Genomic DNA, 27,044 nt, shown 5'->3' on the forward strand with positions numbered 1-27,044 from the left:
GAGAGCCCGATGCGGGGCTCGATCCCAGGACCCCAGGACCATGACCTGAGCTGAAGGCAGAGGCTTTAACCCACTGAGCCACCCAGGCACCCCCATAAACTGTAATTTTAGTTTCAGGTGTACAATATCATGATCCACACTTCCACACATTACTGGGTACTCATCACGACAAGTGTCCTCCGTCATCCCCATCACCTACTTCACCCATCCCCCCACCCATCTGTCCTCTGGTAGCCCGGAGTTTGTTTTCTACAGTTGAAACTCTGTTCTTGGTTTGCCTCTCTCTTTTTTCCCCCCATGCTTGTTTGTTTTGTTTCTTAAAGAACAACAACAAAAAATTACTTCAAATCGAAAAATTTAGTAAGTTTATTTTAGGAGAGTTTTAAAATTGTTTTTGTGAGCTATTATGTTAGAAACAGATTCATTTTCGATTTGATCGTTTTAGATTAGTCTGTGTGCTTTCCTGTTTGACTTGGTGGGTAATTCAGGAAAAGTCACAAACATCAAGGACTAAAACTACTTTCTCACAGATCGTTGAATGTAACCACAATGGACACTGCATAAGTCAGTAACTAGTGACACCCTTAAAATTCCTATCACACGGAGGTCACTTTTCTCTCTCCATTACCTTTGATTCTTTCTTTTCCTGCTTTTCTTATTTTCCTTTATTAGACATAAGTGTCAAATGTACCATAAGTTTAGCCTAACGTAAAAACTATTACCTTAAAAAAACAAAACAAAACAAAACAACTATTATCTTAAGTATATGTATAAATTAGCATAAATGTACTCTAAGATAACATATGCAATTTTCTTAGCAAAATTTCACTTAATAATATCACAAGGTCTTTATATTGGCTCTATTAAAAGTCATATATCTTCATTCTTACAAGCATGGTGCTCACCTCTGAACTTTTTTTTAAAGATTTTATTTATTTATTTGACACAGAGAGAGAGAGAGAGCGCACAAGCTGGGAGAGTGGAAGAGGGAGAAGCGGGCTCCCCACCGAGCAGGGAGTCAGAAGCGGAACCCAATGAGGAACTCGGGGCTTGATCCCAGGACGCGGAGATCGTGACCTGGGCTGAAGGCAGATGCTTAACTAACTCAACCACCTAGGCACCCCAGCTCACCTCTGAACTTAAGACTTAGTATCATTTTGTTTCTGTCACTTTATAATTTGGAATAAACTAATTTTCCAACATCTGTATCTTTTAATCTAATTTCTATAAAGGAAATTACATGAAGCAAAAAAGGACTAAAAATAAAGATAACATGGAATAATTCACTGAATTGAAAGTAAACAAAATTATCATAATGAATACTAAGTCTGAAGAATTCTCTATAAAAACATATACTTCATGTTTTTGGAGGGCTTTTATTAAGGTATGATACAGAAGATAATAATGTACACATTTAAAGGGGAAAACCTGACAAGACTTGACATATGTTTACACCCATGAAACCATCACCACAATCAAGATAATGGACATACCCAATACCCTCAAAAAATGTCATGTGTCCCTTTGGGATCTCTTTATATTGCCCATCACCTGCTAGGAAACCAATGAGATACTTTTTGTTGTATAGATTGGCTTCCAATTTCCAAGAATTTTACATAATCAAATCATAGAGCATTATTCTTTTTTGTTTGGCTTCTTTCACTTATAATCTTGAGATTTCACACTTCGAGATTCATTCATGATATTGCAAATAACAACAGTTTGTTTTTATTGCTGAATTTATTCTGTATGGACATACTACCATGTGTTTATTCACCTGTTGTTGGACGTTCGGATTATTTCCAGTTTTGGGTTATCACATATAAAAATATTATGAACATTCATGTACAAGTCTTTGTATGGACATACATTTCATTTCTCTTGGTTAAGTATCTAGGAATATAATGGTTGTATCCATACAGAAGGCAGTTGTTTAACTTTTTAAGAAACCGCTAAACCTTTTTCCAATGGCCCTATCATTTTACATTCATAGTAGCAGTGTATGAGTTCCAATTCTTCTATATCCTCTCCAACACTTAATACTGTCAGTCTATTGTCTTTTTTTTTTGTCTTTTTCATTTTAGCCATGCTAACAGGTATGTCATTGTATCTCACTATGATTGTTTAAAAGTTTTTATTAACATTCCAATTAGTTAACTTACAGTGCAATACTCTTTTCAGGTGTACAATATAATGACTCAATACTTCCATACAACACCTGGTACTCATCACCTATTTCACCCATCCCCTCCCACCTACTTCCCTTTAGTAACCATCAGTTTGTTCTCTAGAGTTAAGAGTGGTTTTTGGTATACCACTCACTCTTTTTTTCCCCTTTGCATGTTTTCTATCTTAAATTCCACAAATGAGTAAAATCATGGTATTTATCTTTGTCTGATTGACTTATCTCACTTTGCATAATACTCTTTATCTCCATCCATGTCACCGCAAATGGCAAAATTTCTTTTTTATGGCTGAGTAATATTACACTGTATATACATATACACCTACATCCACTCATCAGTTGACGGACACTTGGGCTACTGTAGAACAGCTATAAACATTAGGGTGCATGTATGTTTTCAAATTAGTATTTTTGTATTCTTTGGGTAAATACTAAAATTGCAACTGTGGAATTGTAAGGCAGTTCTATTTTTAATGTTTTGAGGAAACTCTATACTGTTTTCCACGGTGGCTACAACAGCCTGCATTCCCATCAACGGTCCAAGAGGGTTCCCCCTTCTCTACATCCTCATCAACAACTATTGTTTCTTGTGCTGTTGACGTTAGCCATTCTGACAGGTGTGAGGTGATATCTCATTGCAGTTACAGTATTAGAGTTTTGGTATGCCTCTCCCTGATAATCAGTGATGTTGAGCCCCTTTTCATGTGTCTATTGTCCATCTGTAGGTCTTCTTTGGGAAAATATCTGTTTGTATCTTTGGCCCATTTTGTAATTTGATTATACACTTTTTGGATGTTGGGTTTTATAAGTTCTCTATATTTTGGATAGTAACCCTTTTTCAAATTAGTCATTTGCAAATATTTTCTCCCACTCCGTAGGCTGCCCTTTAGTTTTGTAGATTATTTCCTTTCCTGTGCAGAGCTTTTTATTTTGATGAAGTCCCAACAGTTTGTTTGCTTTTGTTTCCCTTGCCTTACGGGGTATATCTAGTAAGAAGATGCTACTGCCAATGTCAAAGAAGTTACAGCCTATGTTCCCCTCAAAGATTTTAATAGTTTCCTGTCTCAAATTTAGGTATGTCATCCATTTTGAATTTGTTTTTGTGGATGGTGTGAGAAAGTGGTTCAGTTTCAGTCTTTCACATGTTGCCGTACAGTTTTCCCAACATCATTTGCTGAAGAGACTATCTTTATCCCATTGGATATTTCTTTCCTGTTTTGTAGAAGGCTAACTTCCCATATATTTGCAGATTCATTTCTGGGTTTTCTATCCTGTTCTCTTGATCTATGTGTCTGTTTTTGTGCTAGTACCAAACTGTTTTGATTACCACAGCTTTGTAATATAACTTGAAGTCTGGAATTGTGATTCTTCAAACTTTGTTTTTCTTTTTCAAGGTTGCTTTGGCTATTGGGGGTCTTTTGCGGTTCCATACAAATTTTAGGATTGTTCTAGCTCTGTGAAAAATGCTAGTGGTATTTTGATGGTGATTGCATTAAATGTGTAGACTGTTTTGGGTAATATAGGCATTGTAATAATATTTGTTCTTCCAATCCACAAGCATAGGATGTCTTTCCATTTCTTTGTGTCATCTTCAATTTCTTTCATCAGTGTTTTATAGTTTGCAGAGTACAGGTCTTTCACTTTGGTTAGGTTTATTCCTACGTATCTTATAGGTTTTGGTGCAGTTGTAAATGGGACCGATTCCTTGATTTCTCTTTCTGCTGCATCATTATTGATGTATAGAAATGCAAACAGATTTCTGTACAATGATTTTGTATCCTGTGACTTTACTGAATTCATTCACAGTTCTAGCAGTTTTTTGGTGGAGACTTTTGGGTTTTCTCTATAGAGTATCATGCCATCTGCAAAGAGTGAAAGTCTGACTTCTTCCTTGCCAGGCTTTCTATTGCCAGGACGCCTTTTATTTCCTTTCATTGTCTGAGTGCTGTGGCTAGGAGTTCCAGTACTATTTTGAATAAAATTGAGAAGAGTGGCCATCTCTGTCTTGTTCCTGACCATAGAGGAAAAGTTCTCAGTTTCTCCCCAATGAGGATGATATCAGCTGTGGGCTTTTTATATATGGCTTTTATCATGTTGAGGTATGTTCCCTGTAAGTCTACTTTGTTGAGGGTTTTTATTATAATGGATGTACTTTGTCAAATCCTTTTTCTGCATCTACTGAAAGGATCATCTGGTTCTAATCCTTTCTCCTGTTAATGTGGTCTATCACATTGATTGATTTGTGAATACTGATTTGTGAATATTGAACCATGCTGGCTACCCAGAAATTAATTCCTCTTGGTCACAGTGAATGATTTTTTTTTAATGTCAGATTCAGTTTGCTACTATTTTATTGAGAATTTCTGCATCTATGTTCACAAGGAATATAGGCCTATAGTACTCTTTTTTAGTGATATCTTTATCTGGTTTTGATATCAGGTAATGCTGACCTCATAAAATTAATTTGAAAGTTTTCCTTCCTTTTTCTATTTTTTGAAATAGTTTGAAAGGAAGTTATTAACTTTTCTCTAAATGTTTGATAGAATTCTCCTGTGAAGCCATCTGGTCCTGGACTTTTGTTTTTGGCAGTTTTTTGACTATTGATTGAATTTCTTTGCTGATTACCACTATGTTCAAGCTTTGTATTTCTTCTTGTTTCAGATTTGGTAGTCTATATGTTTCTAAGAATGTATCTGTTTCTTCTAGTTTGTTCAATTTGTTGGCATGGAGTTTTTCATAATACTCTAATTGTTTGTATTTCTGTGATATTATTATTTCTCCTCATTTGTGATTTTATTTGGGTCCTTCCTCTTTTTTCTTTTTGATAAGTCTGGCTAGAGGTTTATCAATTTTACTAATTTTTTTCAAAGAACCAGCTCCTTGTTTCATTGATCATTTCTATTGTTTTCTTTTCTATATCATTTATTTCTGCTCTAATCTCTATTATCTCCTTCCTTCTGCTTCTTTAGACTTCTTTTGTTGCTCTTTTTGTAATTCCTTTAGGTGTAAGGTTAGGTTATTTATTTGAGATTTTTCTTGCTGCCTGAGGTAGACCTGTATTGCTATATTCTTCCCTCTTAGGACCGTTTTCATTGCATCCCAAAGGTTTTAGACCATTTTGTTTTCATTTGTTTCCATGTATTTATTTTCTTTTTAATTTCTTCTTTGGTTTCCTGGTTGACCCATTCATTTTTTAGTAGCATGTTCTTTAACCTCCATGTATTTGTGGTTTTTCCAGATTTTTTTCTTGTGGTTGACTTCTAGTTTCATAGTGTTGTGATCAGAAAAGGTGCATGTATGACTTTACTCTTTTGTATTTGTTGAGGCCTCTTTTGGACCTAATATTGATCTATTCTGAAGAATGTTCCATATACACTTGAAAAGAATGTGTATTCTGCTTGAAAACATATCCTTCAGATATATATTCAAGGGAAGGAAAAAGGAACTCCAGAGAGCTGTAGTAATGGAAGCCACCTCAATCCATATATATCCACACATTCCCCCCAACAATCATTCAACTTAATAATAAAATCATTAAAATTCCACAGCTTCCTCATACCTAGAAGATACAAATTCTACAAACTTCAAGATTACCTATAAGTAGAAAAATAAATACCAATTCATAGCAGACCTACTTCTCAAGTTCTCTCAGCAAATGATTTCAGAGAACCAGTAGAGTTCTGGAAAAACTGAGCAGAAAAAAGAAGAGGGCAACTGAGTTAACCTCACACCAGAAAGAGAAAGTCCACCTAGTGTAGATCAGAGTACTAACTATGGGAAGAAACTTTAAAACGTGCACAAGAATCAAGGAGCTGATCTTGGAAAGGCAACACTCTGGACAGGAAGGTAAAAAGGTAAAGTCACCCTTGGGAAACTACATGACAAAGGGAAAAAGAAGCAAGACAGGGAAATTTCAACCCTGCTAGACCAAAGGAAATATCTTTCCTTGGTATTACTCATCAATAAAGCAAAACTGCCCTCTTCACTCTCTCTACAAAACTTCCAAAGCTAAAGAAATATTTTATTCTTAAAATTTCAACAGAACAATTTTCATATTTAAAAAGAATAAAATCTGACTTTTGCAATTTAACAGAACATGAGCCTAGAGTCCAAATGACAAAAACAAGTTTAAGTTAATATTAACAAGCATTTTTCAAGAGGTACATCTGTTTAAAAAATTAGAAACAAAGCCATATTCCCAAATTTAACTTCAGTAAAATATACTTACAAAGAACCTACTTTACAAACTTGGCTAAATGGAGCTGAACAAGTTAGTAAATTATGTTAGATCGTGATTAAGTAGAAAAAAAATGGGAATTTTTTTTCTCTCCACATAATCCACAAGCAAAAAACATGCACTTCGTTGAGTGTACATTTTTTTAAGTAAAGGAAATATAGAAGTCATAGCCTAATATGACAAATGCCCTAACAGATACATTTGTAGTAAAAGTCTGTAATTTAAAAATCGTGTCTCAGTAGCTACGTGCACTTTACTTTTCATCCAACAAAATTCTATTTTGACACTGTTAACTGAGCGATCTGTTATAGAAATGTTTCTACATTTTTGAAAGCAGCGATACAACTTTTTTCCTTTAAAAAAAATCTTAAACAGAATCCCTAAATAGAAAAAAAGCGTAACTGTCTTTGAAATCAGGGTTCAGAATGTACAAGGTGAAGGGTTCTACATTTCTTTCTTCAGGTCTCTACTGGAAAGTCTAAGCTTCAGGCATCTATGGGTGACCATGAATAATGTTCCTTGCAGTACTCTTCATAGGATTCTGAATTATTAAAAAAATACTGGTTAGAAATAATTATAGTAAAACAAGAATATTTCTTCAGTCCACTTACCTGCATTCCACATATAGGCTTGTGATCTTGCAGTGACATTTTATTCTAAGCATCTGAACACAGGGAGGACATTCTCCAGGATGACACGGCAAAACACATGGATGGGGACAACCAGGAGGCCGTGATTTAGAGCACCCTTCTTCACACTGAAGGCATTCTGGGCCAGCCTGATAGGAAGTAAGGTAATAAATCATCTAAGTACAGAAGTCTAACATTTCTATATATTAAAATTATAAAATATATATATAAAATTTATGCATCCCATTAAAAGAAAGTACTCTTGAAGCTCTTAGGAATACAGTTAATAAAATAGTGCTTGCATGCTTGCACTCTTAAAAATATTCAAAATGAAAAAATACACATTCAAAATGAAGAACAGGAAGGTATCAATATGACCATTATTCACAAAGATTTTATATCTACAAACCTCACTAAATCAAACTGTAAATTGTAAATTACAAGTATTCCTCTAAAAATGTAAATTACTTCCCAAAGAATAGTCATAACAGAAATAAATAAAACATTGTTTATTTTTTTATGTTTTATTAATTTGAGAAAGAAAGAAGGAGAGAGAGAGTATAAGCAAGAGGACCAGCAGAGGCAGAGGGAGAAGCAGGCTCCATGCTGTGCAGGGAGCCAGATGCAGGACTGGATCCCAGGACCCTGGGATCATGACCTGAGCCAAAGGCATACACTTAACAACTGAGCCACCCAGGTCTCCCAAAATAAAACATTGTTAATTCATTTCCACCCAAGAAACATGATCACCATCAAACTAAAGAAATCAACACTATGTTAACACATAAATAAAAATTCCCAAAGCATGCACTGTTCTAGATATACTGCTCTCACCTTGCCAAACAGAAACATACATAGAGGTGAAAAAGGAGAATGACCAGCAATTTATGTTTAATGTACTTCAATGAACCAAAGTTACATTACATTTACAAATAAATGTACTTCAATATAAATTCAACAAGGTACCTCTTTGCTCTAGTAATTTAATAATTTAACTACCATCTACCTACTAAAGAAGTTTAAAATTATTATTGCAGGCTATTATTTATTTTCACATGTCATACATGAGATAAAGTACGAGAGCTAGGATACCAAGCTCTTAAGTTTAAAGTTTAAAAATTCTGTTATCATTCCTAAGTATAGCCATGATTACAAAACAGTGATTATGTCAATAAAAATCCTATTTTTGACATATGGGATTAAAAAGAGAAAGTGTTTCAATTAGGAAACATTCTTCTATAAATAATTTCTATTTTTTATTTTTAAAAGTATATTAACTTATTCTACACTCTTCCAGCATCATACACCAGAAATTAATTCACATGCTGGAAATGTGCAAAATGGCAGCGACCTCTGACCTAAGAAACTTCAATTTAATGGGGGGAGGTAAAGAACATAATAGAATGTCTCCATAAGCACTCTGAAAAAAGATAAAGGAGGTTAAGAGGGAGTAAAAGAAGCAATAAGAAGGAAGATCTATCTGATAAATTTCATGTTGGAACAGAATAAATAAGGGAGAGAGCCATACAAATGTAGAGTCCCAGAGAAAAGAACACTAAGTGCAAAACCTCTGATATAGAACAAATGTGGAATATTTAAGAAATAACAAGAATAGAAGGAGAGGGGTGCCTGGGGGGCTCAGTGGGTTAAAGCCTCTGCCTTCAGCTCAGGTCATGATCCCAGGATCTTGGGATCAAGCCCCACATCAGACTCTGCTCCACAGGAAGCCTGCTTCCTTCTCTCTCTATGCCTGCCTCTCTGCCTACCTGTGATCTCTGTCTGTCAAAGAAATAAATAAAATCTTAAAAAAAAAAAAAAAGAGTAGAAGCAAAAATGAGCACATGAGTGATGAGTGCTAAGAGGCAGGAAAGAGGCAAGCCCTCATAAGGCCATTTGGATTTTATCCTGAGAATAACTGATGCGTATTGAGCCAGGAGATAACACGCCTTACATTTTTTTTTAACTTACATTTTTTAACTTACATTTGTAAATGATGAATCTAGCGGATGCAGTAAGAAGAAACTGGGAGTACAGAAGCTGGCTGGGAGAATAGTACAGACATCTCTAGGGAAGAGAAGATGGTGGCTTGGATGAGGAGGGTATGGTAGAGATTACAGGAAACAGTCAGACTCACGGATATACTTTGAAGATAAACCTGACGAGGTGTGTAGTGAGACAAGGACAATGAAGAAAGAAATCAAGAAATGTTCCTCCCTGGGCGCCTGGGTGGCTCAGTGGGTTAAGCCGCTGCCTTCGGCTCAGGTCATGATCTCAGGGTCCTGGGATCAAGTCCCGCATCGGGCTCTCTGCTCGTCAGGGAGCCTGCTTCCCTCTCTCTCTCTCTCTGCCTGCCTCTCCATCTACTTGTGATTTCTCTCTGTCAAATAAATAAATAAAATCTTTAAAAAAAAAAAAAAAGAAATGTTCCTCCCTTTAATCTGCAGAACTGGCTAAAACTGGTAATATAACTTTCTGAAATTGGAAAGACTAGGAGAAATATAGGCAATGAGTCTCAAAATATGGAAATATAGCCAAAGATGACGCACACTGTCTGTTTCACTTGTTTTTTTCCTGGCTATGTGGTACGCCTGCAATAATCTTTCACTTAAATAACATGAAACAGAAGAACATACTGGGCTGGGAGTTAAGGCAGGGGTACTACTACTTTCTTATTACTGCTCTCCTGTTACATGACCATGAACAAGTCACTTGATAACCTTCAGTTTCCTTATCTGCAAAAGAAGAATTATACTGATGATATGGGGCTCCTTCCTTCCAATTATGAAAAAAAAAAATCACTAAAGCTGTACTTGCTAAGCTACCTTCCTGGATCACTTCTAATGTCAAGTTCTATCTTCTAGAAGGAACTATCTAACTCAGAAATACAGCAAGCCTGGCTGTCAAATATCTTACACAGTTCTCCTTAAAAAATAAAAAGAAAACAAATTTTAACCCAGGGAACAATATTGAGATAATCCACAATAATTCCCCAATCAGTCATATCAGCTTTTAAAATGAGTTTTTCCTGATTCATCAGACAGCTGGAAATCCAGGGAAGATAGCAATCCTCATTATAAGCAATGAGATGATGAGAAGGAAAGCAGAATTAACATTTGGGTTAGTATTACAAACTGGAAAATAAATCTTGGAAAGTAAAATTCTCTTTTTTCCCATCTTATTAACAAATATTTGACATTTTTTTAATTTAAGGTGTTGAACATTTACATATTGTAATAAGACTGTCATTGTAGCAATAATTAGTACCTCTATCACATTACAGAATTATTCCTTATTTTTAATGTCTGGAATAATTAAATTCCAATCTCTCAGCGAGGCTCTTGATTGTAACATAATTCTTTTTTTTTTTAAATCAATGAAGCATCACACATTACACACATTGCCTTTAGCAGTAACTCAAACACTTGGCAATTGCTAAAATACTGAGGTGAGACCTGAGAGTTTGCATTTCCAAGATTCCAGGTGATGCCCATCACGCAGACAACACTGTGTGGCAGGGGTTTATCACATACATAATTATGTAAGAAATATATCGTCTGTGTGTGATTATGTACCTATATTTTCTTTTTTTTAAATTTTTGGTATAGATTTTTCCCAGAGGGAAGACTATCTTCATTATTTCTTCATTCAGTCACTCAAAAATATCCGTGCCCAGGTTTCCTTGGGAAATACACACTTCATTTGCCATTGGCTTCACACCTTTCCCCAGTTAACCACTCTGTTCCACTCACTCCAATGTATGAATTAGACAACAGGGATATATTTGTTGCTAATGGTAGCAATCAGAGGCCCTGCCTTTAAGAACAGCCTTGATTGGACTGGGATCTGTCAGGAAAGCCAGGGAGAGACCGGAACAGAGATAAGCAAAAGAATTTTGATTCCAGTCAATTCAATAAACACTTTTAATATCTGCTTTGTTGTAGGCCCTGTGCTAGAATTCAAGGTAGAAACTGCATTAGTAATTCCAGAGCCATTTGGGTCAAGAGGGACATGCAAGGAGATCTTCTCCAATGGGTCTCAATTGAGATATTACAGTAAGGAATTTAAGAAGTTTATGAGTTATTTCATTTTTAATATATAAATTATAGCGAATATAAAGTTATCCCTCAAATCATATAATTTTCACTCTGCTGCACTGCATCAGCCTTCCCTGAGTGGGAGATAAAGACAGACTTGTAGCTAAATTAAGAACTGCACAGAACTTATAACCCATATTTTACCACAGCAATTGCCCATGAAGCAATGCTGGGATAATCCAAGATAATTCCCCAATCAGTGTCAAATCAGCTCTTGAAGTGCGTTTTGTTTTTTCAACTCACTTAATGTTCTGGAAATCAAGAAGAGGAAAGCCATACAGCAGCTATATTCTCATTAGTTAAAGTGGTTTTGAATTATTACATTAGTATAAATTTTTATAATTCTAATATCTTTTTCATTTTATCATGAGTACATTTTTATTAAGGATCAAAGCATGGACTGATGAAGAGGTTATAAGCAATACACTGACATGTCTGCATATGAGCAAGAATGATACTACGGAGGCTTAGGTTATCATGCTTTTCAATCACCAAATCAAAGACCAAAAAAAGAACAATGCAAGTGAAACTTTCAGTAACATACAATTCATAACCATTTGTAAATTTAATGTTATTTAATAAAACAAATCTTAAAATTTTTGTTTATTCCTCATTAAACACACTTGCTAATAGTATTATGATACCCTAAAGAATGGAAGTTTACAAAAAAAATTAAATATTTTTAAAATATACAATTTTTTATATAACTGAAGTTTATTTTTTATTCACACATCATGTCAAATGTAGCCTGGCAGGGGATTCTGGCAAATTAATCATTCTGGGACACAGGAGGATGAAGAGTTAGTTTTTAACTGTATCACATGGGACATAACAACACCCTCAATCACAGAAGTAGATAAAAAGTAGAGTGGTTAATGATAAATAAAGATTTCCCTGACTATTCTTGGAGATAAAAAACATTTCAGCCTATATTTTCTCGGCCATAACCTCTCATATGGCCTAGGAAATTCAGAATAGGAGACTATCTGTATCTCTGTCTTAACAGGAGTCTTTTATATTTTATTGTTATTTAAAATAATTTTCTTGTTCTATGTTTGTTTTTATGTGATGAATTTAATGTTCAAAAATAAAATTAAATATCATTTAAAATTTGATTAGCTACGTTTATTTTTCCTTGTAAAATGGCAATTTTAGAGATCTTTCAATGATTGGCTTCTCATATGCTTGGTAAAATGCTTTTAGTGAATTTCACACACACATGCCCTACATCTGTGATGCTATTTACTTTATTTCCAATGAAAGATTAGGAATTTATTAAAATTGTGAACACAACTTATCAAAGATGTTAGGTTTTAAAAAATTGCTGAGAACAAAAGCTCCAGACTATATCCAGAGATATAAATGGACAGAAGTGGAAGTGATATATTGCTACCTACTATCTAAATAGATAGATGATTTCTGTAGTTTTATCAAAAATCAAAGCCTATGTATTAACACAGTACAGTATGTTCAGAGAACATTAAAAGGCTTATTATCATGAGCTTGCACAAAGATAAATATACACCACGCTGTTAAAGTTGGCTGTATTAAGAGAGACAAGGTAGAAAAAGGGATAAAGGCAAGAAGAAAGAAAAAAGTTCTAACAAAATAGAAAAATATTTACAGCGTAATTATTCAAAAAAATATTTCAAGCATACTATAAGGACATATACATTCAGCCTAAGGATATTACCTTGTTTTTGCCAACGCAGGCATCAATTTCAGTTACTTTGTGGCATTCTTTCATACACGTATGATTCTGACAATCTAAGGTTCGTCCACATACTCTCTTACAAGAGTATGGTCCTACAGCATGGCATGGGAGTGGACTCACCTTAAAAAACAAAAGAAGAAGGAGAAAAATATCAATACACACAAAACCTGGACCCATGTTTCTGAAATGACTCTGTTATCACTTGAGAATAAGTTTCATAAAGAACTAACACATTTTCATATAATAATAGTAATTTTCAAAATCAAAGTAATTTATCAAAAAATCCAAAAAATGAATGCCAACAAACAACACATTCTATTCCTAAAAGGGAAATTCAATAAAACAATGCTATAGAGACCACATATACATATAACCTATATACATAGGTTAAAAAAGCACAATATATTTTAAAAATCAGCAGATGGCGCCTGGGTGTCTCAGTGGGCTGCGCATCCAACTCTTGATTTCAGCTAAGGTCATGATTTCAGGGTCTTGTGATCAAACTCCAGGTCAGGTCCCTGCTCAGTGGGGAGTCTGCTTCTCTCCCTCCCACTCTGCCCCTTCCCCCACTGGCACGAAAGAGCTCTCACTCTCCCGCTCTAAAATAAAGTATTTTAAAATTTTTAAATTAAAAAAAAAAATCTGCAGATAAACTCTTATACTTTTTAAAGAACTAAAAACAAACAAACAAACAAAAAAAACTTTGACTTTGTCATTTCTAACAATCCTCAATAGAAGAGGCACAGATTATAAGCTTCCCTTAAAAATTGGTGCCTATAACTCACCTCATGCTTCCCAAGACATTCTCTGCAAGAAAAAAATAAAACAAAAATATTACAAATTCTTTAAAAAGATTATCTAAAGCAAAGGTGCTAAGTCTACTGGTTCTATTAAGAATAAAAAATAAACACATATGGAAATAATAAGTGATTACAGAAAAACTGCAGGATACAAAGTTAACATTCAAAAGCCATTTGCTCTTCTATATGCCAGCAATGAACAATTGAAATTTGAAATTTAAAACATACCACTTATATTAGCACAAAAAATAAGATAGATACAAATCTAACAAAATACATACATGATCTATTTGAGCAAAACTACAAAACACCGATGAAAGAAATCAAAAGCAATCTAAATAAATGATGAGATATCCTCTGTTCACTGATAGGAAGGTGCAAATATTGTTAAAATGTTGCTTCTTTCCCAACTTGATCTAGATTCAACATAATTCTAATCAACATCCCAGCAAGTTATTAATAGAGGACACCAACAAACTGATTCTAAGTTCTATATGGAAAAACAAACAAACAAAAAAGAGAGCAATACAGTACTGAAAAACAACAGAGTATTAACACTACCCAGCTTAAAGACATACTGAAAGCTACAGTGATTAAGACAGTATGGTACTGCTAACAGAATGGAACAGGATAGAAAGCCCAGAAACAGACCTTCATAAATACAGTCGAATGATCTCTGACAAAGGAAAAAGGCAACCGAATAGACAAGTGATAGTCTTTCCAACAAATGGTTGGCAATGGAATAGACATCACACACAAAAAAATCCCAAAAGGCCTTACACCTTTCACAACAGTTACTCGAAAAGGATCACAGACCCAAATGTGAAGTGTGAAACTATAAACATAGGAGAAAATGTAGGTGAGTTGGATATAATGATTTTTTAGATTCAACACCAAAATCGTCATCTCCCAAAGAAAAATGGTTAAGAAGGACTTTATAAAACCAAAACATCTGCTTTGTGAAAAACACTTAAATGAAAGTGCTAAATGAAAACACATTTTAAATGAAAAGCCACAGACTGGCTGAAAGTATCTGGAAAACATGTATCTGGTAAAGGGCTTGTATCCAAAATGTAAAAACAGTTCTTAAAGCCCAAGAGGAAAGCAAACAACCCAATTAAAAAACGGTAAAGATTTAAAGACAGAACAGACACTTCACCTTCCAAAGATGATGTACAGGCAGCAAATAAACATGTGAAAAGATGCTGAACGCCATGTGTCATTAGAAAACTGCCAATTAAAATGAGATGCCAGGGCGCCTGGGTGGCTCAGTGGGTTAAAGCCTCTGACTTCAGCTCAGGTCATGGCCTCGGGGTCCTGGGATTGAGCCCGCATCGGGCTCTCTGCTCAGCGGGGAGCCTCCTTACCCCCAACCCCGCCTGCCTGCCTCTCTGCCTACCTGTGATCTCCGTCTGTCAAATAAATAAATAAAATCTTTAAAAATTAAAAAATAAATAAATAAAATGAGATGCCACTGCAAATCTATTAGAATGACTAAAACTCAAAACGTGGACAGTAGCATATGCTGGCAAGAATACAGGCCACCAGGCACTCTCACTGTGATGAGAATGCAACACGGTATAGCCATCTCATTAGACGGTGCGGCAGTATCTTACGATGTTAAACCAGGCTTACCATATGATGCAGCAAAATCTACACATAAATGTTTATAACAGAATTTGGAAGCAACCAAAATGTCCTTCAATAGGTAAATGGATAAACAAACTGTGGCACATTCATACCGTGGAGTATTATTCAGCAGTAAAAAGAAACGAGAGGAACTGACAATGAATAATAAGACATAAAAAAGACACAGAGGAAATTCAAGACATAAAAAGACACAGAGGAAATTCAAATGCACATTGCTACATGAAATACGCTGAAAAGGCTACAAACTGTATGATTCCAACTATATGACATTCTAGAAAAGGCAACACTATAGAGACATTAAAAAGATAAACTTGAGGCTTGAGTGGCTTGAGGGAGAGGATGGTGAGGGATGAACAGTGTGGCACAGGACATTTTTAGGGCAGTGAAACTATTCTGTATGATACTGTAATGGTGAACAGTGGATACATGAGATCATCCAATTATCAACACTCACAGAACCATCCAACACAAAAAACAAACCCTAATGTAAACTATGGACTTCAGTTTATGATATTATTATCCACTATCAGTTCCTCAATGATAAAAAAAAAAAAACTGTACCACCTTAGTATAAAATGGTAATAACAAGGGAAACTATGTATAGCAGGATCATATAGGAACTCTGTACTTCCTGTGTAATTCTCCTATAAACCTGAAAAATCACCTATAAAAAGATAAAGTCTATTTTAAAAAACTAAAAAATAAACATTCCACTTCCCTTTCCAGGGACTGGTTTAGAAATTGTCTTGTGATCCTATTCTGGCCAATGAAAAGTAGAAGGAGTTTCGCTATGAGGCTTCTGGAAAAGGCTTCTCATTCTTTTTTTTTTTTTTTCAAAGATTTATTTTATTTATTTATTTGACAGAAAGAGATCACAAGTCGGCAAGAGGCAGGCAGAGAGAGAGGAGGAAGCAGGCTCCCCGCAGAGCAGAGAGCCCTATGTGGGGATAGATCCCAGGACCCTGGGATCATGACCTGAGCTGAAGGCAGCAGCTTAATTCACTAAGCCACTCAGGCGCCCCAAGGCTTCTCATTCTTTTAAACAAGATGATGATGGTAGAAAGGCATAAACAGTTTCTGTTTTTCTCTTTGGAAACTTCCTATCTGGGTGGGAAATTGATCAGAAAGCCAAAGAGCCTGAGGGCAAAGATGACACACTGAGGATAAAACAGACACCATCAGGACCTTTGGTGATGCATCATTGCATTAACCAGCTTATCCAACCACAGAGCTGCTCCACCACCACACTGTTCAAGGCATAAACATTATTATGTTACTTTTTATTTAGGTTCTTTATAACCTGAAGCCAAAGGCACCATACATGATAGAGCACATATGTTCAGAATTCTTTTACAACGTGGCCAAATTATCATTAATAGTCATGTTATGTTAAAATGGTAGATAAGGGGCGCCTGGGTGGCTCAGTCATTTAGCATCTGCCTTGGGCTCAGGTCATGATCCCAGGGTCCTGGGATCAAGCCCCACATTGGGCTCCCTGCTTGGCATGAAGCCTGCTTCTCCCTCTCCTACTCCCCCTGCTTGTGTTCCCTCTCTCTCTGTGTCTCTCCGTCAAATAAATCAGGGACAAGAACATGTACATTCTCCCCAATGTTTCTAGCAGCAATGGCCACGGTCGCCAAACTGTGGAAAGAACCAAGATGCCCTCCAACGGACGAATGGATAAGGAAGATGTGGTCCATATACACTATGGAGTATTACGCCTCCATCAGAAAGGATGAATACCCAACTTTTGTAGCAACATGGACGGGACTGGAAGAGATTATGCTGAGTGAAATAAGTCAAGCAGAGAGAGTCAATTATCATATGGTTTCACTTATTTGTGGAGCATAACAAATAGCATGGAGGACAAAGGGAGATGGAGAGGAGAAGGGAGTTGAGGGAAATTGGAAGGGGAGGTGAACCCTGAGAGACTATGGACTCTGAAAAACAATCTGAGGGGATTGAAGCAGCGGTGGGGGTGGGATGTTGGGGTACCAGGTGGTGGGTATTAGAGAGGGCTCGGATTGCATGGAGCACTGGGTGTGGTGCAAAAACAATGAATACTGTTACGCTGAAAAGAAATTAAAAAAAAAAAAAAGGAGAGAGAGACGGGGAGGGTAAGGGAATACTGAAAAGGTGATTTTACATATATTTTTAAACACTTCTACTTTTTTCTGTAAGCATTTCTATTTACAACTATGAATTTGTACTTTTTTCTTTATGATAAAAAAAGTATTATGTATATAAACCCAAACATAAATATATCTCGTATAAGTCATATATATCACTATATCAGATAAATATATTGCATATACCATGCATATTAAAGAAAAAATAATGACATGTACATTCTACTCTAAGAAAGAAATTATACTTCCTGGATAGTTCATGTGACAAGCAATAATTTTAACATACACTTTATAATAATTTTATTATACACTAACTGAAAAAAATCATTATATCAGAATTAGCAGAATTAGTAGAACTGAGATAAAACCCACATACCATAAAATTTATACTTTTTAAAAGTACAATTCAGTGATTTTTAGTACATTTACAAGGTACTGTAACCATGACCAGTATTGAGCATATTTTCAAAACCAACAGAGTAACCCTATAACTATTAGAAGTCACTCCGCAGCCCCTGATAAACACCAATCTATTTTCTGTCTCTACAGAAGAGACATTCTGAACATTTCACAGCAATGGAATCAAACATTAGGTGGTCTTTTATGCCTGGCTTCTTTCACTTAGAATACTGTTTTCAAGGTTCATCCATGTTATAGTATGTATCAGCAATTCATGCATTTTTATAGGTGAATGATACACATGGTTACACCACATTTTGTTTATCCATTCGTCAGTCAACAGATACTTGTTTCCATGTTCTGGCTATTACTAATCATGCTCTTATTATTGTAATATTCGTGTCCAGGTTTTTTTGTGAACACATATTTTCAATTCTCTCAGGTGTATACCTAAGAGTAAAGTTGCTCCAAGTTTAGTTTCTTGAGAAACTACCAAACTGCTTTCCAAAGTAGCCGCACCATTTTACATTCCCATCAGCAATGTTTGATGGTTCCAACTACTCCCTATCTTCACCAACACTTACGTCTTCTTTATTTTAGCCTTCCTAGTGAGTGAAAAATGATACCCTACTATGGTTTTGACTTGCATTTCCCTAACAATTACTTGAGCACCTTTTCACATGTTTACTGGCCATTTGTAAGATCTTTTTCAGAGGAATGACTATTCAAAGATTTTGCTCATTTTTAAATTGGATTGTTTGTCTTTTTGTTTCTCAGTTTGAGAATACTTTATATATTCTGGATAATATCCTTACAGGATATATGAATTGCAAACTATCTCTTCCACTCTGTGGTTGTCTTTCCAATTTTTTTATTGTGTCCTTGTAACACAACTAAGAAACTGTGCTTGATAATGTCCTCTGAATTTTCTCTTTTGTTGCCTATGCTTTAGGTGTCATATATAACGAACCACTGCCTAACCCAGAACACAAAGAATTACACCTATATTTTCTTCTAAGAGTTTAATAGCTCTTACTTCTAGATCTTAGATCCATTTTGAGTTAACATGTATATATGTTGTGAAGTAGAGGTCCAAATTCATTTTTTTTCAACATGAATATCCATTCTCTTAGCACTATATGTTGACATAAAACATTCTTCCCCCGCACTGAATTGTTTTGATTGACACTCTTGTCAAAAATCAATTGACCATAGGGGTGCCTGTGTGGCTCAGTTGGGTGAGCGACTGCCTCCGGCTCAGGTCATGATCCCGGACTTCCAGGATCGAGTCCCGCATCAGGCTCCCCAGCTCCTTGGGGAGTCTGCTTCTCCCTCTGACCTTCTCCTTTCTCATGCTCTCTCTCACTCATTCTCCCTCAAATACATAAATAAAATCTTAAAAAAAAAAAAATCAATTGACCATAAAGATACGGGTTTCTTTCTGGACTCTCAATTCTATTCCATTGATCAGTATGCCTTTCCCAACACCAATACCACAGATTCTTGACTGCTATAGTTCTATAATTTTAAAATCAGGAACTATGAGTCCTCTAACATTGGTTTTCACTTTCAGGACTGTTTTTAGCTATTCAGGGTCCTTTGCATTTCCATATGAATTTTGGGGGAAAATTTCCACAAAAAAAGCCAGCTGTGATTTTCACAAAAAATATGTTAAATTTATAGATCATTTTGGGTAGCAGTGTCCTTACTAATATTAAGTCTTCCCATCCACAAACATGGAATGTATTTCCATTTATTAAATAACTGTCTTAGTAACCTTATCAAAAACTAATTAGAAATAAATTCCTACATTTATGGCCGTCGGACTCTCAATTCTATTCCCTTCTATCTATATGTCTATCTGTATGCCAATACCACAGACATTGGTCTTCTTTAATTTCTCTCAAAGATTTTTTATAGTTTTCAGGGTATAAAATCTCAGATTTCTTTTATTAAATTTGTTGAATGAACAAGTTGCTTTTTTAATGCTACTGGAAGTAGAATTGTTTTCTTAATTTCATTTTCAGATGCTTCATTGCTAGGGTAGAGAACTGAATTCTGTAGACTAATGTTTTATAGTTTTACCAAACTCAATTACTATCTCTAACAGCGTGAATAAGAATTCCTTAGGATTTTTCATATACAAGACCATATCATTTAAAAACACGAATAGTTTTACTTCTTTATTCCCAGTGTGAATGTATTTTTAATTTCTTTCTCTAGTCTACCTGCTTTAGCTAGCACCAATGTAAACATAAACGGAAGGGGCAAGGTCAGATATCCTAGTCTTGCTCCTGTTCTTGACAGGAAAGCTTTTAGTCTTTCACCATTAAGTATGATTAAGGGTTTTTCACTGATGCCCTTTATCAAGTTGAGGGAATTCGTTTATTCAAGTTTGTTGAGTGTTTTTATCTAGAAAGTATGTAGGATTTTGTCAAATGTTTCCCTATACCTACTGATCATCCTTTATTCTTATGATAAAATATTACTTTGATATTTTGATTTTCATATGTTGAATCAACCTCATATTTCTGGGATATATCCCACTTGGTCATGATGTACAATCCTTTTTACATGTTGCTGGATTCAGTCTGTTAGTATTTGGTTGAGAATTTTTGTATCTACATACAAAAGGGATACTGATCTACAGTTTTCTTGTGATGTCTTTTTCTGCTCTTAGTATAAAGGAAATACAAGCTTCATTGAATACGTCAGGAAGTGTCTTCACAGAGTGAAACACTGGTGTTAATTCCTTAAATATTTGGTAGAATTCACCAGTAAAGTCACTTGTCTTCGGCTTTTCTTTGTGGTAGGTTTTTGGTTACTAGTTTAATCTCTTTACCACGTAAGGGTTTATCCAGATTTTTTACTTCTTTTTGAGTCAGTTTCAGAAGTTTCTGCATTTCTAAGAATCTGTCCCTTCCTCCATGTAAACTGTAACCAAAAGAGGGTAGAAGTGGCTATACTAACATCAGAAAAAAAGAGTTTAAGAAAAAAATTGTTTACTAGATACTACAAATATTTTTTAATAAAGACCTCCAAAAATTCTCTCTTCCCCACTGACATCTTTGTAAATATCTTGAATATCCTTGTTTTACAAACAGAGAAGATATAGGACTTACTCATGGTAGTAGTTAGAAGGAACACTGGACTCAAGAGTTCTTACTCTAAAACACAATGTTTTAATATATGTACCCCCAAGAGAACTTTCAGCAGCACATTACAATTAAGTGCAAAGGAAAGACTTTTAAAATTAATTCTTTAAACTTCTAGTACATGACTTAGTAATTTCAGGCAGTTTTTATACCTTCATAAAATGTTTAATCCAACCTTGAGGAAATTAATTAATTTTGATGAACTTAATTAATAAAATATTTAATCTATCCTTAAGAATTTTAGGAAATAAGATGGGCATCTCTTTTAAATAATCCTCCTGTAAGACAGACAAAGGAATTCAAAGATAACTGACTACAATTATACAAACAAGTGAAGTGCCTATGAACTCCCCCTCCACTAATCTATAGACTAAAATTACTGTTTGTAGATACAGCTCCCAACATTTGCCTTCCAACCTGACTGCACAACCAGTATATAAATATACCTTCTACTTACACTGAAAAGAAAAATATGGAAGGACAAAATGGGAGTGAGAGCCTTTAAAAGGAAATTAGAAGGGCACCTGGGTGGCTCAGTCATTAAGCGTTTGTCTCCAGCTCAGGTAATGATCCCAGGGTCCTAGGATTGAGCCTGTGAGCCCGCATTGGGCTCCCTACTCTGCGGGAAGCCTGCTTCTCCCTCTCCTGCTTCCCCTGCTTGTGTTCCCTCTCTTGCTGTTTCTCTATCAAATAAATAAATAAAATCTGTAAAAATAAACATATAAATAAATAAAAATAAATAAGGAAATAAAAGGAAATAACAACTGTCTCTCTAAAACAATACCAAATATTGTTTGGAACCTTAATGGTAGACAACAGGCTGTTTTCTAATGTTACATTGGTTCCCAGAATTCTGTGCTTCTTTTACTCCTATATTCCATAACCTCTACTAAAGTATGAACCATTCCATGATTCATATTACCCTAGGATTTGACTCCTTACAACCCAGTCCAGGCCATTTCCTGGGAACACTACATTCCAGAACACTACTTTCTTTGATTTTCAATGTTTCCTTCAAGTTTACCTTACTTGCAACCTGGTTTTCCTCTGTCCTCAAGGAGCTCACAGACTAGCATGGGAATCCATCAGGAAAACTAACAGATGATCTCTTGGATGAATTATTCTGAGTGTGAGTTGCTATGGAAACTCAGAAGGACATTAAACTCCAGCTGGGGGAAAGACTCAAAAAAAGATATCTAGAGGTTTTCAGGCAGTATGTAAAATGTACTTAGAAAAGAATGAGGCTGACGACAGAGACGCTGGTTTATGGACTAGGCCTGAAAAAAATGATGAACTGAACAAAGAAAAGGGGAGGAGGTAATTTAAGATACACCTTGAGGGACACCTGGGTGGCTCAGTGGGTTAAGCCTCTGCCTTCGGCTCAGGTCATGATCTCACGGTCGTGGGATCGAGCCCCGCATCAGGCTCTCTGCTCAGTGGGGAGCCTGCTTCCCTTCCTCTCCCTCTGCCTGCCTCTCTGCCTACTTGTGATCTCTCTCTCTCTCTCTGTGTCAAATAAATAAATAAAATCTTAAAAAAAAAAAAAAAAGATATACCTTTAACCATGTCAAAAAAATTTTTTTTTAAGTTAAAATTCTAAAATACTTACGTAGGAATAGGAACTTGACACGGAGGACAAGGTAATGCAGTCTGAATAAATGCTGGCTCAGAAGGCTGTTCCCAAGGGCCTGTAGGCTGGTGCTACAAGTAAAATACATAATAATTTAAAGGCAGAGGAATTAAATTATATGCCCAATGTAAGAATCTAAGAAAATATTTCCACATACCCTCTGCTCAAGCAGGTTGAAATTTTTTTAAGTAACCAACAAACTGTGCTTACTGAAATATTTTATTCCATCTGTATTCTATCAGATTGCTTCCCTCCACACACATTTGATGTTAAAAATTAAGGCAGACTCCAGTTTTTAAATGGCAGAACAAAGACAATGTAGCTGCCTTTACTTTTTTTTTTTTTAACAGATGGGAGTTGAGAAACTTTTTATTCTGAGTTAACCAATCCAATACACCACAGTGGTAATTATATGTAAATAAATTTACAAATTCATAATTTGTATTTTAAAGCATTTTCCCATTAAAAATTTTTAATTTTTTTTTATTAACATATAATATATTATGTGCCCCAGGAGTACAGGTCTACCCTCCTACACTGCTGGTGGGAATGCAAGCTGGTGCAGCCACTCTGGAAAACAGTATGGCCGTTCCTCAGAAAGTTGAAAACAGAGCTACCCTACAACCTAGCAATTGCACTACTGGGGTTTATCCTTTACTTATTAGCCAAAAGGCAAATGAGAAACAGAACTGTAAAATTCGACTTCCACCAGCAGAATGTAATCTCCATTATTTGTTCACTGTTGTGAACAGGTAGGATAATGCTTAACACATAGTAAGGACTGAATAAATATTCACTGACTAAGTGAATGAATCTCTGAGGTAACCAGAAGATACCTATAACCCTGAACCACAATATACGAAGACTGCCAACCTCACGTGTATCAGAATTATAACATGACTGTCACACAATTTTAGCAAATGTCTGTTTATTGGCTTCTCACTTTTTCTATACCATGAGCTTCCTAAGACAAAAGAGCAAGTCTTATTTACCTTGTACCCCAGCTCCTATTACAGTGCTTAATACCCAGTAGGTACTCAACCATTGTTTGTTGAATGACTAAGTAAAAATGAAGAAAGTATGACCCACAGCAATGCACTACCTCTTAAAATATATTCCCTTACCCTGCCAGTTTGCTTTATTAACGCTTGATCATGACATGGAGCAGGACACAAGTGACCACATTTCTCCAAAACTTTTTGGCAAGGTTGATGACATGGAGGACAAGCGCCAAAGTGACAGCGATGTTTTTCTTGACTTGTATGATGGCAAGTTGGTGGTCGACTAAATCATAAAGTACAATTTTTTAAATTACTTTTGATCATTGAACAATTATATCTAAAGTGCGATTATCTATTTATGTTATCTTCTGTTTCCACACAGGACAAGAATACTGTAGATATTAGTATTTTAGAACATTAAAGCAGAATTTAAAGTACTAAGAATATTTAAAATCAATATGAACTTAAATTTGTAAGACACCAGATATAAGTCTATGCAGAACCTCATACTAACCTGCATTGCTCTTTGCACTTGGGTGGTCTTGTGGTGCGCTCCCGGCCACAGGGCACGGTCACCTTTGTATTGCCACAATTGCACTTCACGTCTACAGTTTCCGGGCAGGGATAACAACTGCCTAAAAAAAAGGTCTGAAACTTAAAAAGAAATGTCCTTAACTATTTGAATGATAATCAACAATAGAATCAATGAGTTTAGTATTCACACAATTGGATACTCTACAATGAGAATAAAGAAACTACAATGTGAATGAACCTCACACACGAAACACTGAGCGAAGGAAGCCAAACACAAAGAGTGTGCAGTATATGAGTCCACTTACATACAACAAATGGGAAAAACTATACTGTTTGAAATCAGGATGACGGTTACGAAGGATACAAGGAGGGTGCTGGATATACTAGTAATGTTCTGTTTAATCACCGGAGTTTTGGTTAGCCAGTTATGTTCAGGTTGTAAAAATTCACCAAGCTATACACTTATTATTATTTGCATTCTTTTCTATATCTACACTGATAATTCAATTAAAAAGTTATAGAATTTTCTTATTCTAAATAACAAATTTAACACATTAATCATTTAATCATCACTACACAAGCAAAACAGATTTATGTCTTAGAAAAACCTAACATCAATAATCTTCTTGGTTCATTTTCATGCATACTTCTACTTAAGTACATTATTTTAAATTCCCTAATAAGAGTAATTTCTCTCATCAGGGTAATAACAAGAAAGTCAACTTACTATTACTTATGCTTTGTGAAGGACTAATTCTAAACTCTCATTTTAGGTTATAATTCCAAGTATTTCTCTTCTACATATTTCAAAAGGAAAAGTTATTTGGGTTTCAGTTTTTTACCTTTTGTTACAGGCTGGAAGGAATACACAAAAACAAAATAAAGAAATTTTTTTTAACAGGCTATAAAATTCTCCCAAAGCTCTGACATCATCTTCAGGTCTTTATTCCCACTCCAGTGTTCCCATTAAATAAGGTTCCCCGCAGAAATGAAATAGCAAGAAGGGAATAAAATTTTTCAACTAAGGAGCAAGGATCGTAAAAGATTGCTGCCTATGTGTCAGAACCAAGCAAAACACTGAAGAGCAGTTAACCTGATAAGAAACAGACTAATGATGAAAAGTACCCTGGTTAAAGCCTCTTATAAAAGTTCCTAAAAGGACCAGAAGGATTTTTATTCAAATAGTGAACAAAGAATAAGGAAATGAGAGTAAAAAGCAACACAGGGAAAAAAAAATATATATGTATTGTACAAGTCATCAAATTTATACTTCAGTGTTTTGATAAGTAAGGTACAACCCAGTGAAGTCTTTTCTTGATGGTAATGCAAGCCAAGTTATCCACGTGATCAAATTATATCTTTCCAAAAGAGTGACCAGGTGTCATATTTTCAGACAGTTAATAATGACCTTTAAGTATGAAGCATATCATTTTCCATACTTAACAATAATTTTCATTCACCTTCAGCAATTCAAAGAGGAACTTATCAAACATAACACCTCTCTGCCACTCTAAGCTAAAGCATCACTTTTCCTTTGTTGAAAACTAAATCTTGAGAAAAATAAGGGATAATTTCTTTAAAGTCTTCCTACTGACCAACAGAATTACACACCCTGACAGATAAAGTAGCTTCAATGACAGTTTTAAAATGAAAAAGCCGCATTCAGAATGCAACTCCAGTGACCAGTGGGTCGACTGCCAAAATGGGCACTCCTCTAGTAATTCCAGAACCGTTAACACAGATGACCTTGAACTTAAAGAAGTGTAAGTTAAACTTCCACATGTTCACAGTGCAAACATGCAGTTCGCATCCTCTTCCTATGAGTTATGGTGTAACCCTGATCATGAAGGTGTCTCGAATGATGGAAAACAGTATGAGGTAATGGTTCTATGTATCCTATGGAACTGTGGATCAGATGGTAAAAGCTGCACAACACATCTTCAACATGCCTTCCATTAAGGTAAATTTTGTTGGGGGCTAATAAGCTCCTTTAAAAAAAAAAAAAAAAGAACCTGGATCTGATCAAATATTCCACTAATAATTTATAGGAAATATAGGAGAAGATGTCAAATAATACCACAGAGACGTAATCTGTAAAATGCAGACCCTGTGCCTAAATAAAACAACCTCATTTCTTAAATAAGAGACAAGGAAAAAAGAAAAGGAGAAAGAGGAAGAAATATATAATTTGTAGACTTTAGAGACATCAACCAATTGCAGTATGTCAATCTTACCAGGTTTTTGAGTCATACAAACTAAATTTAAAGATGAAGATATTTATGACACAAGATATTTGAACAGCAGATATTTGCTGATATTAAGAAATATTTTAACTATTTTTTAGGTTAAGAATCCACCCTTTAGAAATGAACACTGAAGGATCTGAGGGATTTGCTTCAAAACAATACAAGAGTGCGATGTGCTTTGACACTCCTCCACTAAGTATGACGTGTGCTCTACCCTTTTGGCAGGTATTCTGTGGCAGGTTAAGGACGTTCCCTTCAATTTCTAATTAAGTTTTCATCAAATATGAATGTTGAATTTCATCAACTTGTTTATAGACATTCACTAAAATAGTTTCACTTTTCCTTTAGACTATTAATGTGGTGAATCACATCATTAGATTTACTAAAGTTAAAATAATCATACATTATTGGAATAAACCTTACTTGACTAAGAAAGATTAAGGTTTTAAACAGCTAATACTATCATATTGGATAGCTGGATCTGAGTAACAGAAACCTTAAATTTTTTACAAACATATTTATGAGTTAGACTAGCCTATAATTTTCTCTTTCCTTTCAGATAACAAGTTGGGACATGTTCCTTTTTTACATTTACTCTCAAATAGATTATGGAGAGACTGAACTTAACACACACACACACA

At 35.2% G+C, this 27,044-nt stretch overlaps 1 protein-coding gene across 5 annotated transcripts in view; it reads right to left on the minus strand.

Moving 5' to 3' along the window:
* The window catches only part of NFXL1 (nuclear transcription factor, X-box binding like 1), a 76,887-nt gene that overhangs the window by 17,424 nt on the left and 32,419 nt on the right, over positions 1–27,044 (minus strand). For all 5 annotated transcript variants that reach the window (XM_032334234.1, XM_032334236.1, XM_032334233.1 and 2 more), the window contains exons 13-18: positions 24,138–24,258; positions 23,747–23,906; positions 22,602–22,693; positions 13,645–13,666; positions 12,839–12,979; positions 7,034–7,200 (exon numbers count right to left, since the gene is read on the minus strand). In XM_032334234.1, the coding sequence (XP_032190125.1) occupies positions 7,034–7,200; positions 12,839–12,979; positions 13,645–13,666; positions 22,602–22,693; positions 23,747–23,906; positions 24,138–24,258 (703 nt within the window). The remainder of the gene's footprint in view (positions 1–7,033; positions 7,201–12,838; positions 12,980–13,644; positions 13,667–22,601; positions 22,694–23,746; positions 23,907–24,137; positions 24,259–27,044) is intronic.

This window comes from Mustela erminea, chromosome 2 (genome assembly GCF_009829155.1).
Source record: "Mustela erminea isolate mMusErm1 chromosome 2, mMusErm1.Pri, whole genome shotgun sequence".
Lineage (NCBI taxonomy): Eukaryota > Metazoa > Chordata > Mammalia > Carnivora > Mustelidae > Mustela > Mustela erminea.